A 12302-nucleotide genomic window follows, 5' to 3' on the forward strand; every position below is an offset into this window, starting at 1 on the left:
TTCGATGCTTCTTCGCTGTGACCCTAGAAAATATGAAGCACGTTGCACTAACGACATCTACGCTTGACGTTTTGGAAACGCATTGTTATCAAATACGTAAGGATATTGATATGTTTCTTTTATTATGATAAATATCTCCAGATAAAAGATATAACACATATGTATTTACAAAGAATATCCGTAACAATTAAACGACAATTTCTGTTCGATTTAAATTCAACTATGATATGATACATATATTTATATTTATATTATAATAAAATTAATAATATATATATATATATATAATATATTTCATTAATCAAAAATTTGAAGAATCTAGAACTTTATTTTAAATCTAAGAATTTAGTTAATAAAAATTAGAAAAATAAAAATATTAAAAATATATTGATAAGAAAATTCATGACTTTGAAAAGCTGATATTATATTGATATGATTTATCATTCGTATAAAAAAGATTAATGAACATTGCACCAATTATCGTTTAAAAATAAAAATAAATAAAGAGTGTTATATTAAAAGAGTATGGGGAAAATATATTTACAACTTTTGTAAGAGATATGAATAATTAATTTGAGCAAATTTATAATTTAATTTAATTTGTATCTTTTGCTGTTTAATATCTACTCTTTCTAATTTCTTTTATTTTCATATTAATAACCAAGATATCGTTTATTTATGTTTATTCATGACAAGAAAATAAATGTTTTGTACATAACACAATTTCAAAAAGAAAGTCATTATACTACAAAAATCAATTATTATTCAAAAATTAAAAAAAATCATTATTCTTTTTTCGCGAAATACTATTTACAACTTTTGTTATTTAAAACTTATTAGAGAGGAATAAAGACAGCAACAATACACTTTAATTAAACAAATCAATGTTACAGTCAACAAATCAATCAAGCAAAGATGTAAATATATTATTAATTAATAATATATTATTTGATATTAAATGAATAATAAATGGAAAATTATTCACATGATTATAAATAAAAAAATATAAATTGTGTATTATGGGAAGAAATTTCACATTGTATATAATAACCTTATATATGAAATAATAATCCGAAGTTATAAAAAAATAATTAATTATATTTTTTTAAATATTTTGTTTTAGTAAAAAGATTCTTTGTTTCAGAAATGTGCTTTTGTTTGGATAGGAGGTAACGATACAACTGCAGGAAATTGCGATGAAAAAGTCGTAGAGCAATGAATGAATTGCACACACTTTCAATTCCTACCAAGAACTATGCTAATTGATATGTAAATATCATTTTTTTTTATTTAATCGAAGCACTGACGTTTTCGTAATTTATCGTTTATTGTATGATATTTCAATCTTGTTTCATTTTTTTTTTTTTAATTTTTTATGTTACAATTAAACATTACTTTATTATAATTTCTATTGCGTGAAGACAGAACGATATTACAGAATATCATGCAATTTCTGGATAAAAATGATTTTATAAAAAAATTAAATAGAAATATGGAATAAAATTTTTTCATACGATATTTTATTTTTAGAGAAATTAATTCTAAATATTTGATTTAAATATTAATAAATTTTAAAATCTAAAAATAATGCATTATTGTATGAACTAAAATTATAAATAAAAACTAAGATATATAAAAAAAATTGAGGCATGTTGTTAATGATAACAAACGTCAATTTCATCAGTCAGAATTAGCAATGGAATTTATTCGCAGACAACACGATCAATTTTTCTTCGCATCTAGAAGGCTAAAATTAAACTCCAATAAGACAAGTTTTTTCGTCAAGTTGGGATAATATTCTGAGAATTCTAAAAATGAACGCGTATAGTTTTGAATATAATATACTTCATTGATTAAAAAAAAGTTTCGTTTAATTACGGATTTTCATCTATTTTTTAAATGCAGATTTAAAGTTTAACCTTAAAAGAATAGCATATGAATAATATTGAGAGTATAAAAAAGATTCAAAGAATTTACTACGACCATATAAATTATTCAGGTTAACATGATAGGGCTAATTTTGAACATCGACGCAAAGTAACGCGCCACGAACGGAAATGGCTGCCACAGTCGAAGATAACAAATTATCATACTACCACTAGCGGCAAGATAGTCATAATACACGATTTATTAGGTTAATTCGCGAATTTTTCAATATTGAGATGAATTATAACATTTATTTATATATTTAAATAAATTTCATATTTAAATTTGTCGAACAATAAATCACTTTAATTTTTAAATTCTATAAAAGTATAATTTAAAGAGAAAATATAATTGCAACAATTGAAAACCATAAAATGAATATAAACGAATATAAATCGTAGCCAGAGGAGACAGTTCAACAATTTTTTAGTCACCCACCAAGCTGAAGTTTGTCACGATAAAATGGAAGCACGTGCATCACAAAGGATACGATCCCTAGGGAGGCTCGAGTAATGCCTGGCATAAAAAAAGGAAGAAAAAAAACACAGATATGGAGATCGAACACATTCAAGTCATTTAAACAAGAAATCTTTTGAGACTAAACAAATTTAATTTATTTCGGCAACAATTTATCAGACATTAGAAAGCCACTTCTACGGTTCAGTGCGTACACGTGAATACACTATAGTAGTTTCTCACAATCACGTATATTGAACAAGAGGAAATAAAGTCACGTTCGAATAAAATCCATCGTCGAAACACACGATGAAATTCACAATATAGTTCGAACGACACTAACCATCGTCACCGTGTCGCGTATAAAGATATCGTGAAACAACGATCTTTGTCTCGTACGTTCTGATGGTATTTCGATCAAGGATCGCGCGTTTCTAACCATAAAAATTCGCAACATATACTTTTATCGTAGAATATAACGATTCTTACCGGATTATCATGAATACCGGTCACGTTCACGATCACACTTAATCGGTTGTGACAGTTGTGAGTAAAACGAATGGCAGTGTTTATACACCGTGAAGAAAGACGACGCGGACAGCCCTCACGCGTACGGTGTACCGCGGGCGACTGGCGCTACTTTCCTTCAACTTTCGACCCACCATGTATTCCAGTGTTTCCCAACGTGGGGAGTAAGCCACAGAGGGGCCATCTCGATATTTTAGAGAAACAATTAATTAAAATTAAATACCGCTTGGTTTAAATGTAATATCTAATATTTCAAAACATAGAAGAAATTTAAAATTTTACAATTTTCTTTACGTCATTTTTAGGAAAAATAAATTAGACCAGATTATAGATCATTATAAAGAAATTTGTAACTTCATTTAAAAATTAAAGAACGTGTAGAGCAAATATTTTGATATATTTTAAAATATAAAAAAATGATAAAAATGAAGTTGGATATTTTAATTAAGCAGGGCAGAATATTTAAGTTATACTTTTCAGAACTTAATGAATTATTATTGTTAAAACATGCATACAAATTTTTGAGATATTGAAATGGAGCATGAATCAAAAAAGGTTGGGAAACACTGATATATCCCTACCACGCTTGTTGTCTCTCTTCAGAAGCTACATTATATCCTTATGTGTTCTATATTTCAATGTGTCATGCAATAAATTTTATTACTATTTTATTAATATTTGTCATATTATTATTATTATTTTATCAGTAAGGTTTAATGAAGGCTATTATTTTCTATTTTATTAATATTGTCTATCTTTAATAATAATTAAAATGTACATCTTTGATAAAAAAAAGAAACAACAATTTTTGTTAAAATGACACAATATTTAATGGAATTCAATTTTATAATCTTATGAAATATAATCTTCATTAAAAATTTATTAGATTTCACATATTAATAAGTATTATTTATTTTTATAAGAAATTTGATTTTCAATTTGATTTTAATATTTTTAATTTGAATTAATATTTATTAAAGTAAACCTTAGTTGAAAAAATCGAGCATAACAAATATTTTGTTCATCATCATTCCTAATATAATCATGATCTGATCACCATAGAAATTCGATGACGAAATCCTAGCTTATTTTAAAAGAATTGCAAAATATATATATATATTTTTTACACATGAATATTTGAACATAATGTTCTTTTCTGCCTCCTTATACTTTGAATATATGTATAATTGTGGGTATAATTGTGGGTATATTCGCAATATACAAATGTCACAATTTATAATCTCAATTATATATATATGTACATATATAAATAAAGCTTTTATATTTTATTTATATTTTATATCAAGATTTTAAAAATTTTTTTAAATTCTTCAAAGATGAATTAAACAAAATTTTTGAAACAATAATAACTAATAACTCATTTTATTATTAATGTTCTATTTAGATTTAAAGCAAATAAATTTGTTCAATATATTGAAGAAATAATATTATAATAATATAAGAAATAATATTACAATTCATTTATTACTGATATTCAGATTAATTTTTAAAATTTTTGAAATAATTTTATAGATTCATAAAATAATTATTATTATCAATTTTTTTTAAATAAATAAATGTTCATTTTATTGTAACTTATTCCATTTCTTGTGTTATTCATTCAACTGAAAATACCCACTATGTTTCAACTGCTCCCGTTTCTATTTATAAATTCAAGGAGCAGTGAATAGCATTGTAAAGAAAACTAAAAATGTTCCATTTAATTGACCACTAAAAAACCATGGATATCAATTATCCATGTTCGACCCTGTCTTTATACATCCGAAACACCCACACATAGCAATGATTCTTGCAAACTTTTCATCAAATTACCTTCTTTCACTTTCAAAATTTAGAGCCTTGGTTGAAACCTTGAATAGTTTCGTATTTTACAAGCTAATAGAAATCCACTGCAAAAATCACTTTAAGAATAATATTAATTTTTTATAAAAATAGAGAATATACATTATCTATTGTCTTATTTTTTGTAAGTTGATAAATTAAAAAAAATTTGCAATTATTATATCTATTTTGTTCTAAAATAAAATTATTAAAATAAAATAAAAATATTATTAAAAAAAAACGAATATATAAATATTGAATTAACAATTTTTATGTTATTAATTTGTTAATAAATTTGTATTGGGATTATTTATTTGAATTTTTTGAAATTACATTATATATTTTTAATCTTATCATAGTATTACAATTATGATTAAAAGAAGTTCAATAATTTAAATATATTGCAATTTTGATATAATTCATAAATATAAAGTTGATCAACAAAAATTGGTAATCTGCAATAGTAAATATCAATAGATTATATTAATTTTTATACGAAAGCACGAAATTTGTAAATGAGGTTATGTCTATGTAATCTTAAATGAGATTATGTCATTTGTTTACTATGCACAAACAGCTATATTAATTTAATACAAAAATTGCCTTTATCAAAAATATATAAATTTATAAATAAATATACTTTATAAAACTATAAAAATCCACATAATATATATATCTTAAAATATAATTTATTGCGTATAATAGAAAATTATTCACTATATATATAAATTGATTCGGATGTTGAAGAAAGATATTTAATTAAATTAATAATTAAATAAAGATAATTTAAAAAAAGAAAAAAAAAAGAAAATGAAAAAAAACAACTATATGAACAATGATTAACTACAATATACACAACACATACACAACACAGGGACATTGTATCAATATCAATATCTGAGAAGAATAACGTGGGCCAACGACCAGCCATTTCCCGCAAGATAAAAGTGCGTTAGAACAAGAGATATACGCGATGAGTTCATCCTGCCAAAGACAAGTGGGTGTCCTCAGGAAGTACAACACCGGAACCACGGCAAATTCTGGCGCTAACTCGACACTTCTCCAATATGACAATTATAAAACTGCCTTTTGTTAAATGAATAGTTGATGAGAAATTACATATTTAGCTAGAGAACGTATGGAAATATTAACGCAACAGATAATATATATAATCTAATTTTTGTTTTGTAAGAGAAAGATAGAATTGTATACGAATATAAGAGAAAAAATGGAAATATGAGAATAATCTATAGAATAATGTGAAAAGTACTTATTATAATACGTATGAAATTTAAAATTAGAAAAAAAAGTTGTAATTTTGAGATTATATCATTCGAATCAATGTTATTGTTAATGACAATATGTGAAAATCGATGGAATATTAAACCTAACCTAAATTTAAAATGTAGAGTCTTGTATATTGTGTCATAATTGAAACTAATTTTTTTTCTAAAGTATATATTTTTTTCTATTTTCTATATTTTATCCAGGTTATATGAAACATATTATAGAATAGACAAAAAATATATTTATCTCTTAATAATAACATTTTAGTCGAATATCTTATGTTTTTATAACGTACTATCTTTTTGTTGGCTATTGTAGCAGAATGAAGATAAGTCGATACGAAGAATCTAAAGAATTCAGATCTGAAGTAATATATTTTTAATGAAAAATGTAATAAGAACAATTTCATATTTTATTTTTTGTTACTATGTGCTACAACTTTTATAAGGATAAAATTACTTACATAGCATTCTTAGCGTTTTATTTCGCATAACTGTTTCTTCACGATAAGATGGACATTTGTAGGATGTTTCAGTAGGATGATCATTTTTTGCAATGAGTACTTGACACCAGACGATACATTGGCAGGGATCGTCCATCATAGATTCCTCATGAATTACAAGGTCTTTCAAAAATCATTTATGGGCTGGTTAACCTATTAATAATATCTTTTATTATCAATTATCCAAAAAATATATTAATGGAGTATATTTGGAATGAGTTAAATTTTCATTTTAAATTTCTTCATTTTTATTTAAAAATATATATATATAAATTTGCCGAAATTTGGTCACAACAGTATATATAAGTCAAAAATTTGATTAGCTGGAAATTCCATTATTTCAATATGCGAATAAATTATTTATAATTTATAATAAATTATTGCGTGTGAAACTTACGTAAAAACGAATAAAAAGACGAGTAAGAACATTGATATAGAAATATCAAAATGATTCATAAACATACGCGGCACACCGGAAGTCACTGAAGGATGTGTTGTTTCGAAGGATGGTGACCTCTGTCTCTCTGTCTACCTCGGGTCAATCGCCTTTTTACCAATTAACTCGATGACGTCGTAAATTGACCAGTAATTTCTAACCTGAACTTATTATATCTAAAAATTTAATTATTTACTAGAATTATTCGAAATATAGTACGATTAAAATATACAATTTTCGTTATATATATTTTTTCTTATATTTTTATATACTATTTATATATTATTTTATTATATATATAAATATTCCATATATATTTAATAAAAATATATTTTATGTATTATAATCTAATTTAATTTTAATTATCATTAATTCTGCACAAAATAGATTAATTAATCGATAATCGATAAATGATTTTTGATAAATTATTTCGTTAAACAGAACTCGAACAGAAATTTTTAGAAATCATTCTATTTTTTAATTAGTTAATAAGGTTAATTAGTTAATAAAGAAAAATAAAGTTAATTGGATATCAGAGTCATCTGTTGACTACGTAAATTTTGCAAAATAATATGCAATAAATTGCAAATAATATGCAATAGAAATACAATTAATGCAAGAAGGATAAAAATAAAGATAGGATAAAAATTGTTAAATCAACGCCATCTTCAGAATGCCACTGATGAAACAAACACGTAGATAAGAAAAGCAAATAGTGGGACTTAGAAATAGAATAAGAATTGATGTTCAACGCCATCTATTGATGATAAAAAATATTTCTTTAGAAATAAAGAATAGAAATTGATGATCTGCACTATCTTTTGAGTATTTTTGCAGAATCTTTTTGATATTAAAAAGATAGCGTTTGTTTTCAATTGTTATTCTATTTTAACTTGTTTTTAGAGAGATATCATTGGCAATAGATGGCGTTAACGATCAATTTTTATTTATCTTTATTCTTTTCTTATCATTTATTCTTTTTATCTTATTTCATCTGCGACACTGGCATTGATTCTACAATTTTTAACTTATTCCTATCCTTCTCTCATTTTTTGATTTTTTATTTTGATCTTGGTGCATGAGTATAAAATATAGGGTGAATTGAACACATTTAATATTATGCATATATATTTTAGGATACTTTTTAATTATTATGCAAAGAATGATTACGAATTTATCTATTTCCATATAATTTATAACAATTTATTTAGAACTTAATAATCTAACAATTCATTTAAAAAATTTTCTTTTACTTTTTTATGAAAAGATATACATTAATAATTTTATGAAGGAATATAAATATATTCTTAATTATAGTTAAAAATATCTTTATATTAAATATAATAAATATAAAATATCTTTTCATAAATTGATATAAATATAAATAAAATAAATAAATATAAATATAAAATAATAAATTAAATAAAGAAAGAAATATAAATATAAAATATAAATATAATAACATATTCTTAATCACAATTAAAAATATGTTATAGCTTTTTTTTAGAATTTTCTTGTTTTTAAAATAAATTATTAATACATATGTGTATTAATACATATGTTAATTTAAGCAGTAATAATATATGCATAATTCTTACTACGTTAAAATAAATTCCACTTATATATATTCATAATTTATTTTGGTGTAGCAGGTATTACACGTATATAAGGTATTCTGTGTCTTCTTATATATTTATTTAGCTTTGGCGACCGCTTTATATTTTCTAACAAAAAAAATTAGATACGTATTAATAATAAATTGTTATTGCATTAATTTTTATGATAAGATATAAATTTCATATTAAAAATTTATTATTTAAAATCTATTTATTAAAATTACTTACTTTTATTATTTTTATTATCTAAATTCGCAAAATATTGCCTTAAGTATTTTACTGGTTTAATCGGTGATGTACTTATATAATTTGATCTATTTCTTATATAGGGTGGTGTATAACTCTTTTGTGAATTATTAATTAATATTTTCTCATTTTGTTGTTCAGTATTTTCATCTAAAGAAGAATTATAATCATATAATAAAAATTATAATCATAAAAATAATGATGTAAATACATTTATCATAATAATTCTAACCTTCCATATATTTCGGTAAAGATACACTTCTCCGTTTTTTTTTTATTGGAGATTTTACTTTTTCATTATTTGGTGTTGCATCATTACTTTTTAATTTTAAAGAATCATCCATTGATAAATTATTTGCCTTTTGAAAAATTTCTTCGGTTACTTTTTTAACATCACCTGATATGCTCGAAGATATACTTTCATTGCTTATATCACTGGTAATAAATATATGATTTCTATATTTTTTTTCTCTTCTGTGAGAAGTGAAATTTCTCAATTTGTCTATTAATCTTCCAGACCATTTAGAACTATCATTTATCTGTGAATTACTAGAACTTTCATTGGAATTTTCTAATATTGTATTTATGCTTCTAGAATCTAATATATGCTGTGAAGATAAACCAATAATTTTATCAGGATCTTTTACATTATCGATAGTAGTTATAACAATATTACTAGATTTTTGTGTTTGACAAACTAAAAGATTATTATTTACTTCATCTGTATTATCCCAATTATCCATTGAATTGTCACTGTTTGAACTTCTGTTAGTCGAACTTACATTTGACTGTCTTGTGATTCCATTATACTTTCCTAAAATTTCCTCAAACATGTTTCTTAACAGCGTTCTTAATGGGATATATCCTTCATGATTCTCTTCTTCGATATTTGTATGTTGTGTATCTTCCAAATTATCTGAATTTTCTTGTTCCGAGTTCGAATTAATCGTAAAATTGGATAAAGGCTTTAAACTTGTGCTATCGGTGTGTTCAAATAACGTTTCATTTTGTTCTTCGACGTACGAATGATAACAACTATTATTGTTAGAATTTAACGTATTATCATCGACTGACATAAGCATCGCTTTGTTTAAACTTATTGAAGAATTTGAGCTTTCACTATAAACTGAATAGAATAATAATACTATTTTATTTTTAAAAAAATATTATCACTTTTTGATTTAAATGTTAATAATTTTTTTTTAATTTTTTTGATACAAGTCCTTAATACTCACAACTATAAGCCAAATCCATGGTAGAGTTCGTCGATTCCATATTTGTATCTTTTCCTGACTGTCTAAAGACAGTCGAAAACGACAGTTCCATGTATATTTTTTTTTTTTTTGACCTTCTGAAGCTGTTTCAATATATGTTATAACACTTAACCGTTCTTTGTATCTCGAGAAAGAAAAACGTTATATTTAGCCTTCCATATTCTATTTACTAACAAACATTTGTAACGTTATAATATCTATTAAAGAATTTCTATTATTAAAGAACAATAGCCAATAAAAATTATTATTAAAAAAAAAAAAATCCTAAAATCTAAAACAAGAATTGATTAAAATTATAATTTTTAATGTAAAAGTTGGAATAAAGATTTTTTTGCAATTAATTTTAAGTAATTCGATAATAATTTTATCATAATCAAATATGATTTGTAAAAAGAATAAAAAAAATGAAAACAATTTAAAAATGATATTTGTCAAATGAAACATCAGAATGTGATGATAATAAGGGACCAATAAAAAAAACAAGTGATCTTCTCAACTTTGTAGCGCAAGTGATATCATTTAATGCCAAGCAATCAAATAACATCGACATCAGATAATTGAAGGCATGGCAGAAAATTATTTTAACAATTATTCGTTCATTTTCTCGTAACTCGAGTTCGCAAAAGACGATAATGTAAAAAAAACTTTTAAACATAAATTTCATCTTTTGCTTCTTTCCTCTTTTTTCATATATATATATATATATATTTCACACAATGCAAAATTTCAATTATTTCTTTTTATACGCTCTAATTCATACACTCTTATTTAATATCACGTATATCATAAGAAAACACAATTACAAATTTTTCCAATACTGAATCACAAAAATAAGAACATATTTCTCTTGCCCTTGTACAAAAAAAAAAAAAGAGAAAAAGAAAAGAGAGACAAAAAAAACATTTCGTTCTTTCAAAAAAAAAAAAAATTAACGAGTGATTGCATTTGTTTTCTTTCAAGCTTCGCAATACGCTCTTGTTAACATTTATTACTAATAAAATCAAGAAAATAATCAGTCTAATTTATTTCGTAATCATGCTCTTCTCGTTCTTCTTTCTTCTTCTTCTAACCTCTGCTGTTAATTGGTTCGCTTCGCACTTGCTTTTCTTTTTTTTTTTTTTTTTTTTTTTTTTTTTCTTTCTTTAATGATATCCTTTATTGTCGCTATATTTACAAAAAAAAAAAAAAAAAAAAACAAGCGCGACGCGACCAACTAAAAACCGGGGGTCAAAAAAAAAAAAAAAAAAAAACAAGCGCGACGCGACCAACTAAAAACCGGGGGTCAAAAAAAAAAAAAAAAAAAAAAGAAATAAAGAAGCAACACTGATATATTGCTCGATTGACATAATCGATATAGTATAATTTAGTTTTACTAAATACGATGATTCCTTTTACGCTCTACCGCGTTTTATAAAAACAATAATGTCCGACCCGCGAAATTCGTATTTCTACATAGTGTAGTAACTAGAAAAATAGTTATAGTTTTCAAGATAATGTACATTCTTTGAAGTTCCTTGTCTTCCGGGATAAATAATGAATAATGATCAATGAAATAAAATCCGTGATTTTTTAATATATTTTAGAGAAGGGAAAGTTATTGATCTGAAGTCTCAGCAAAATGCGCGCGAAAATTTGAAATACACGCTATCAACAGATCCTTTCCATTAATACTAATAGTAATAATAATAGTAGTGATAATAAAATAATGATAATAATCATCGTTTGTTGTACAAATGATAGAAACGTCTTTCTACACACTAATACTTATACACATGTATAGATTTATGTATATGTACATATGTGTAAATGTAATGTATATATATATATATATAACATTTCAATGATGATCAACAAAATTTACTGGTGAACTTTTTTTTTTACGCAGGACAGTTGAAAACTAACGAAGGCAGAGAAAATTCGTACTCATTGGTCGTACTCATTGCAATAAATACAAATTTTCGAACGCTTTTTTTTTTCTTTTTCTTTTTTTTCCTTTTTCTTTTAAATATAATATACAACAATGTAACAGCATTTAGACGGGTCATCAAACCGAAGAAGTTGCATTCAGTGCATGTTGGGTGCAACCAATGTAAAAACGCATGTTTTTATTACATTCGAGAAACAAAAATAATAATAATAATAATAATAATAATAATAATAATAATAATAATAATAATAATAATAACAAT

The 12302-nt window shown here is 24.1% G+C and overlaps 1 protein-coding gene across 8 annotated transcripts; it reads right to left on the reverse strand.

Moving 5' to 3' along the window:
* LOC102680158 (putative uncharacterized protein DDB_G0292292) lies at nt 1-10242 on the reverse strand. Of its 8 annotated transcripts, none has more exons than XR_004149582.1 (7): nt 10075-10242; nt 9556-9965; nt 9072-9447; nt 8822-8989; nt 7006-7153; nt 6503-6694; nt 1-23 (listed from the first exon to the last, which is right to left on the reverse strand). XR_004149582.1 is itself a non-coding variant. In XM_006610457.2 (5 exons), the coding sequence occupies exons 1-5, from the start codon at nt 10163-10165 to the stop codon at nt 8613-8615; spliced, it is 1068 nt and encodes a 355-aa protein (XP_006610520.1). In that variant the 5' UTR covers nt 10166-10242; the 3' UTR covers nt 8572-8612. The 8 variants fall into 8 exon arrangements, 3 of the variants coding, with proteins under 3 accessions (XP_006610520.1, XP_006610519.1, XP_006610515.1); XR_004149581.1 differs by having other exon boundaries at nt 6939-7153; XR_004149580.1 differs by adding an exon at nt 8612-8701 and having other exon boundaries at nt 9072-9965.
* Nucleotides 10243-12302: the final 2060 nt, after the last annotated feature.

This window comes from Apis dorsata, unplaced genomic scaffold (assembly GCF_000469605.1).
Source record: "Apis dorsata unplaced genomic scaffold, Apis dorsata 1.3 scaffold_74, whole genome shotgun sequence".
NCBI lineage: Eukaryota > Metazoa > Arthropoda > Insecta > Hymenoptera > Apidae > Apis > Apis dorsata.